At 32.3% G+C, this 8,873-nt stretch overlaps 1 protein-coding gene across 1 annotated transcript; it reads left to right on the forward strand.

Moving 5' to 3' along the window:
- Positions 1-1,370: 1,370 nt before the first annotated feature.
- On the forward strand, positions 1,371-3,621 carry LOC145324336 (uncharacterized). Its single transcript, XM_080166949.1, has 2 exons — positions 1,371-2,372; positions 3,402-3,621. Exons 1-2 carry the CDS (start codon positions 1,506-1,508, stop codon positions 3,519-3,521), a joined length of 987 nt encoding a protein of 328 aa, XP_080023075.1. The 5' UTR covers positions 1,371-1,505; the 3' UTR covers positions 3,522-3,621.
- Positions 3,622-8,873: the final 5,252 nt, after the last annotated feature.

Here is an 8,873-nt window from a genome sequence, read left to right on the forward strand (position 1 = left end):
AGAATAATAAATTTATGATTTAGAAATTTGTGAATCTGTTTAATTCCTGAAACTAATATTATTACTATTGCATGATAAGATGGTAACCAAAGTGCCATTACATTTTTTCCCCAGTGCGGTTAGCATGGAAAACAACATGTATTTTAAGATCTTGTAACGGCTTGCTTTATAAATGTGGGATATGACTAGAAAAAGCGCAAGTAAATTTAGATTTTGGAACGGCTAGTATGAATCAAAATAAATCCATTGAGATTTTGGAACTGTCATGATTATAATTTTGTTCATTTTATTGGTTATTAACTGTAGTACTTAAGTTTAATGGTTGGTTAATATTGATACAAGTCAATTTGACAAACTAATTAAATCTAAATTAGCAAATAGATAGATAAACAGACGTACAGACCCTAAATTTAGTTAAGCCTCGCTACGGATAATAAATATATACATGAAAATGTCGGAGCTCTACTTTAGAAACCAAACATTATTACAATTTCGCCATTTAACTGTGAAAATTCTGGTTGGCGCGACACGATATCATGGTTTAGTCCCCTCCCCCTCCCTCCTCCCACCCTACACATCTTTATTTACACCCCCTGAAATATTAGAAGAAGAGGGGGGAGGGTATTATTTTCCCACCCCCAAGTTTTCTCATGGGTTTAATAAATTTCCTTGGTACTGGATTTTCTTGGAGTGCAGTGGTTGCAAGCTAGGAGAACATTTTTAAAACACAGTTTTTAAAAGACTTTTCCAGTATGGCTTCGAAACCGTCTCCGCTGGATTAGAACTGGTTCTCAGTCATACTTAAATATCATGTATAGCATCGAATTATAGACAATTTTCCACTAATAATAAAATAATACATAAATTAAATACTAGTTTTTTGTGCCCGGACCTAAGACCCCTTTTGGAGGTAACAAAACTGGTTTTGATCTTTTCCTATTCCTATTTCCTATTCCAAACAAGTCAAATTTTTTAAAAGTTTTTTTTTATAGGGAGATAGGACGATAGGTTTGACTTTTGGTATTATATAAAAGGAAAAGGCGGTTGGCTTTCTCTACCTAGAATTGATGTCATTTTAAAAAGGTATTTGAATATTAATAAACCGTATTCATACCATTACTTAACTCCTTTTTTCCCTATTACTATAGTACCCTTATATGCAATTTTCTCATATTATGATAAAATAAATTTTAAAAACCTTTTAAAATTTGTGTTGGAGCGCAAAGCCAAGAAAATTGACCATCATCATATATTTCCTTCTCTCTCTTTCCCATTCTGCGCTATCTTCTTATTCTTCGTTCAAGATCCCCCCCCCCCCCCCCTATCTAACACGCTCTCTATCTATCTATCTCTTTTTCTCCTTTTCAGTGTTTCCCTGACCGTCTGGGCTTATTTGTGCTCGACTAAACCGTGCACGCACGCACACCACTCCCACATACATCCTACTACTTGTATTAATCATAATATAGAATATGAGTCAGAAGTGAAATTAATTAATAAATTTAATGAGAAATCTTGGAGTAAGAATGGAAGAGTGTTCCTCGCCTGAAATAGAATCATCCCCGACAATTAAGATTACAGATGAGATAACCATTACAAAACACGGCCAGATGTCAGGCTATATTGACTGCAACTTTAACTGGACTCCGGTCACAACCACCGCCGCAACCGCCGAAAATGGGGATTTTACCCGTTATAGTACACCCTTACATCATCATAACATGGATATTTATGGCCATAACGAGGGTGAACAAATCTCGCCGACGACGGCACAAAGTTTCGGCGATTTTTCTGATCCCAATAGCGGTAGTGGCGGTAACGATGACCAAAATTTATACCACCATCACCAAACCGCCGAAAATTCGGACGTTGTCGACATTAGTCAAGAAGACCTGTACCAATTTGATGTGAATACCAACATATCAACGGCGTATCCCAACCTAACCGCCGCCTATCCCTCGCCATATGAAACATCGCCACAGCAACAACAAAACCCGCCGACTTCACTACAAATATCGCCGATTTTATCTGATTACCTGCCCGAATATGCCTCGCCGTGTAGCACGCCAAACGGCTATACAGTTTCTGAAGAATACATCCATACCAACCCGTTATCAAACGGCCATAACGGTTTAACCACTGGCGGCGTTTCAACATTCAAGAAAGGCAAAGGGGGGCGTAAGAAAAGCCTACGACCGCCATCGCCAGCTGTGCTTAAACAACGGCGGGAAGCCGCCAACGCCCGCGAGAGAAAGCGAATGAACGGCTTGAACGATGCTTTTGAGAGACTAAGGGAGGTCGTCCCTAATTTAACGTCAGAACAGAAAATGTCCAAAATTGAAACCCTTCACATGGCTCAAACTTATATTAAGGTAAGCCATTTTTTTTCTTACAGTTGTGTATATGTGTGTAGTTGATCTACTTTTGATGTATGAATGAAAGACCAACTAAAAAACCTAATTAGAATAGCTTTGCTTTAATAACTTAATTTATTAAGTAAGCCTAAACTATTATAATTCAGTTATAATCAGTGAAAAATTAGGATAATTATATCCATAGTAGCTTTTAATTATCTATATATCATAACTTTTATTCTGTTAATAAAAGAACAGTTAACTCTAATACAGTTGTATAATTAGATAACAATTCTAGTTTTGCTAGAGATCACAACAGACGTACATAGTCTTAAAGTAGCTGAGCTATGAAAAATATGTTAATTAAAAATCTTGGCCGTTATTTTATCAAAGTTTTATTAATTATAATTTGCTTGAGAAAAATTAAATTGATATAGGAATAATAGTCTACGATAGAATAAAAATAAACTGTATTTTGAAAATATTTTAAATTGAAAAGCGTGACAAGCTTAAAAGTTGTTGGCAAATATTTTTTCAGATAGAAATAAACTAAAATAAACCCATCCAAAAAATTGCATTTTTCTCACAAAACCTCGAATTGTTAATTTTCATTCTATTAGTTCATTTCAACACAACTAGCAGTTGAACTCCTAGCATTTAAGGGAATGTATTAGAATAAACAGGGAAGAACCAAGTATTAGACTAAAACTATTCCAATACTTAAATCTTTAAAAAATAGCCTAAAACAACCACAAGACCTATGCAAAGCTTCCAAAAAAAAGAGAACTCAACCGGTTTATTAATTATTGAAATTTTAAGCTTCATACAAAAAAACCTACTACTTTATATTTTAGACTAATTTCTTCAAACTTACCTCCAAAGGAGGAAGGGGTGGTAAGAAAAAAATGATAAAACCATCCCAAGACATTTATAAAGCTTCCATAAAAAGACAACATATTCGGGTCCGCATTTTCTGAGATATCTAGCTTAATACATAAAAAACCTACTGTTTTATATTATAGATAAAAAATAATATTTTTTTTTCAGGCACTTGCTGGATTGATAGAACGTGAAGACGTCAAATTGGTGCAAAATTTTGACCCCCTGAACAAATCTGAAATATTAGAACTGATGGACACAAAACCAGAAATCAGCGAAATGTCATAACTTGTTGAGCAGATGCGCTACCGAAATTTCTTAATGTCTTAAATTAAAGGAAAGAAATGTATATTCTGTAAAAGAAATAGTAAATAAATAACTGGTTAGGTAATAGTTATTTCTTTCATTGTATTATAAACGGCTTTCCGCGGATATAGAATGTACAATTATAAGATTAAAACCAGTTTAGCCCCAAGGTGCAGAAGGCACGGGCTAAAAAAACTGGTTTTAATCTTTTGATTGTACATTTTTATTTTCGTAGAAAGCTGGATATAATACGATGCTAGACATAGTTTTTTCGTATGGATGAGAACCGGTTCCTATCCACCGGATTCGAATGAATACGAGAAAACCCTTTATACAAGTGGACTATTCTAGTATTTCTTAAATTACATTCATTTGGATTCTCTTAAACTTAAACTTTTTTTTAAAACTAGGTTCTATTATAAATTTCTACGATTTTTATAATTGCATATAACTTTTCTTTGAGGAGCCTTTACTTTCAGCCAACCAATATTTTCGCAAAACTTTTCTAAACCCTGGGTGAACGATTCCCCTGAGGGCTTTAAATAGAATTATTAGATTAACTTATAATAAATAAGCATTACAAAAACAGTTTTTGAGTAAAGTTCTACTTGTAAAAACATGGATTTTGCCTTACAGAATTTTTTTTAAATACCAACTCTTCAAGTTACCATTTTACCAGTTATCAATTTCTTGATTGAAAAATTTTAACTAGAAACTATAACCATAAAATATATATTAGAAAAAGGCATTGGGCGCGTGATTTTCAGTTTTCATTGTTTTAAGAACATTCAAACTTGTTTTTAGGTTATTTATTACTTTTAAATAACAGTTATTTCTAGGATGCATTTAACTCAGCATATTGTAATATTCATGAAATTGCAAATAAGAGTGTGAATTAAAGGGGGAAGAAAATTAGTGGTTTTTCAATATTTTGGTTTTACAATATAATGTACTAGCGGCTACGCCCCTAGAGGCCTCTAGGGGCACTTAAGAAGGAGAGAGTCGAATTTAATAACCCAATTTCTTATATTTAATTTTAGTTCAAAAAATTAAGAAAAATTTTTTTTCTTTGGGGGGGGGGATTTTTCATTTTTTGGGGGGGTTGGGGGTGTCCCACCCCCCAAAAAATAGTTATAAACCTTCCCGGGACCTATGAGAAGCTACCCTGTTAATGAGAACCTGATCGGTTCAGCGGTTAGCGAGATCTTTCGTTTCAGACACACAGACACACAGACATCCTGTTACTTTAGTATAAGGATTTGACGGAATTGATAACACACTAAATAAGTAAAATGCAAATAGAAAAGAATATGTTTTTCCAGTATGGCTTCGAAACCGATTTATATCAGCTGGATTAGAACCAGTTATTAGCTATATTAAAAGTCATGTACAGCATTGTATCACAGACAATTTTCCATGAATATTAAAATAAAAGTCATAAAATTAATTTTAGTTTAGTTGGTCAGGGCCTTCGGCTCCTCAGGACTAATAAACTGGTTGTAATTTTTAATTTTAATATCTGCGGACAGCTGTATATAATACGATGGGATAATAAAACTATTAAAAAGGTTAATTTTATGTCATTTTCAAAAAGCCCAATGCCTTAAATTTGTTGTAACTCTCACTGTGATAAATAAAACTATTAAAAATCTCTATATAATATTATTTGTAAACAAGGATAATAACGTCTAATAGTAGCGAAGCTGATATTAACCTTTTGGCATTTAAGATGGGTTGTTGACACCCTCAAACACCCCCTTATCGCATGCCACTGGTTCATTCTATGCAAAATTAGTAATATCGATGTCAATGTTATGTGTGCCATCGGAAAGTTTGTCCTTTTTAGACCTATCTATGTGACGTCACACATGACACTTTCCACTGTCCCTAATTTGTCTTCAATGACCATCTATTTAATGACATATAATCTACATCCAGTAATAAACTATTATATCAAAAGAACATATTGAAATGTAGAGTATCCACGCTACTATAAAATGTAGATAATTATATAATATAATATGTGCAATTAGTTATATTATAAAATTGTTATGATTGTAATGAAATCTCAATGTAAACCATCCTTAGTGCAATAAAATATATGTACAATAAATAAGTCTGCTTTTAAAGCAAAGCTCTTCTACATAAGCATTCCTTCCGTGCCGTTAATTTAGGCTTGTTAGAATTGGCGTAATGGTTTTACTTCCCATTGTGAATCCTAAAATTAAGGACACGTTGGAAATCGTAGCAACACTATAACAATTACCAGAAAGTATGTATACGCTATATTTAAATATGATGCATTTTTATGAGAACAATATTTTTAATGGTTTGATTATCCTTTTCTCCTATTGATTATTTAAGATATGGGTTTTCTAACTATTAAGAATTAAACTATTATAGTTGTAAGCGTTGCATCTCTATAATGGAAATGTAGGTATGTCCATATTATCTCCTGTATAACCAGTATAACCTCAGCTAAAAACACACTGGAATGCCTAGTAGAGCACCAAAAAACGCATCCTCATCTACTCTATTTCGAAAAATAAATTGAAAATCAAGAAAGGGAAGAGGAACTGTGCTCGCTAATCATTTTAAGGTAAAGTACTTACAACAACCTTAAAAAATAGTCTTTAAATTCTGATGGTTAGCTGCGAAATTTAATTATTAGTAAAAATTATTTTTTTAAATTGCAGTCTTCAAACATCTATGTATATGTGTCAAAACTTTTTATTGCCAGTCTATATCAATAATGAGTCCTGACTAATAATGTTCTGATAGACTGTAGTTATAGAGAAGCTTTCGCACTAAAAAGTGTATCAAAGTGACTAGTCTATTTATTCGCTTACTTATGATTTGACTCGCGTGTCTAGATGTTTGCACTTTTTACCTTTGCCTTTCTTAGGGTTAAGAAACATATTGATCGGTAATAATTCATTGTGCACTTTTTAGAAGTTGGTCAACTCCTACCTTAAAGGGGGTTGATTTGTATTTTTAAACCCCATTCCGTGGGGGGTAGCTATGAAGGACACCTCAAGGTTTTTTTTTCGAAAATTGTTTTATGTAAATGGCACAAATATGTATTTTTTTTATCTCTATCCATCCTTGCAATTATGCAAGTCATTAAATCATATCCAGGTAAATTTTTGGAGGTGCTTAAAAACAAAATTAAAATTTATGGCATTGTTTTTTTTTGCCATAGGACAGTTTTAGGCTATTTTTAGAAGAACAATCCTGGAAATAATAGGTCAAATCATATATTTTCTGGAATAGATAGTTCTCCTTTTAGAGAATGCTGAAGCATTTTCAAGTCTTTTATTTGTAAAGCATTTAACAATTGCATAGTCAATATGAACCATCCTTGCTAACACAGTAATTATTATCTGATCTAGCATATTTCTTATCATAGAATCAATAAATAGTAAAATAAATTCAACTAACACGACTAGAGTAGCAAAAACAAATTTAATAACTAATAATAAAGTATAAACCAAAATGAGTCAGGCAAGATAGGGATTAATATTCGGAATAAAAATATTTGATCAGCGTTAGTTCACGGTTAAATGTTTCTGGGATCGATAATCGCAGAAAATCTATTAACTTTCAAATCAGAAAATCTATTAACTTTCAAATCAGAACATCTATTAACTTTCAAATCAGAAAATCTATTAACTTTCAAATCAGAACATCTATTTACTTTCAAAGCCGATAGCTGCTAAACTGACGAATGTGCTTTTTCCGCATACAATGAAAATTCTGGAATTTTGGTAACAAATAGAGATTATATGCCACCTAAATAATTCCTCATTGTATCAGGAATCTTCAGAAATTGATAGAAATCGTTTTAGGTGTCTAAATCCGTTACAATTAACTGTTACAAAAGGGTACATTATTATTAAGGAAGATAGTAGAATCAGTTAATTTTAATAATATGATCCTTTCAATTATGTTTAAGAATATGAGCCCCTATTCATTGTTTGGACATGACAAATCAAAATATCTTTATCATAGTAAACATAAACTTTTTATCATAAACAAACTATTTTAAACTTTTTATAAAACAAATAAACTTTTTTGCAAATACCTTTTTCATAAATGAATTGTATGATTGTTAAACGTCTATAAACAAAGAGTAGCTTTTTTTCTTTTTGGTGTATATTTTGTAAGCCTTAACTTTTATTTAATTTGATTCCCCTCCCCCCTAAAAAAATTAGAAGGGGATATCAAACCTCCCGTCACCCCTTAAGGACGTCAAAGATTGTCCCTAAGTACAATAAGTCTTTTTGTGTTTTTTGGGTTGATTTGGAATATATTGCAACCTTGCCCAAAAGAACCAACTTCCCTTCCATATTTTTTTTTATGAAAAGTTAAAGGCAATAGGCGAAGTCACTAGTAGATAAAAATCCACTAATATCAACATTTATAGATCTGCATTTCATTCGGGTTCTAATAGCAGTTTCCATGGTTGTTGACTTAACGATATCACAGTACATTGGTATGCTGTAAATAACTTGTGATTTTAATGTAATGTTATTGTTATTTGTGTTTCTTGGAATCAATTCGTTTTTGCATTTCATTTATAGGTAGTATATAAAGTGTTGACTCAAAACTGATTTTTTTTGTGATTTCCCTCATACCGTATTTGAACCAAAATTGATCTTTTATAAGAAAAAAACTTATTGTAATGCTTGAATTAATTGAATGTTTGGAAAGCCATACAGGAATAGTATCCCCTACTGTTAGGGCCCCATACGGTTATAGCCCTCAATAATCCAAAATAATGGGACGGGAGCTCTTATTTTTTACGTCTTTAGTACGACGAGAGCATTCAAGTGCTTTCAAGCTTAATCATTCTGTAACAAGGATGTGTCAGAATTTGACTAGATAAATTTGGTAATTCCTTTGAATATTAGGCATAATGGTGTATTTTGTTCAGCAACTTTTATAGTATTCTGTTCAAATAGATTTCTTTTGTTTTTTTCCAATAACTTTATTTCTTAGGTTTTGCTCTTATAAAGTGATTCTTTAAAACCTATAAAATCAGCTATTTACGTTGTGGAAAAATCCTGTATTTTGTAGAAACACCAATCCTGGGACAAAAACTAAAATCAATCGTGAAATTTTGTATCACGAGTATCAACATTTATAATTTCACATACAGAAGGGATAGGTTAATTGGAGAAATGTTTTGCACTTAGAATTTCAGCTGCTCTATATCTAAGGTAAAGTGAAGCTCTAAAACCACAGGACAAAAGAAAATTAAGACTTGTAGAGTGTCAGAACTGAATAATCCGAATACAAATGTATAAGATAAAAAAATTGTAAGTATATTTC

This window comes from Acartia tonsa, chromosome 7, assembly GCF_053477335.1.
Source record: "Acartia tonsa isolate MP-2025a chromosome 7, ASM5347733v1, whole genome shotgun sequence".
Lineage (NCBI taxonomy): Eukaryota > Metazoa > Arthropoda > Copepoda > Calanoida > Acartiidae > Acartia > Acartia tonsa.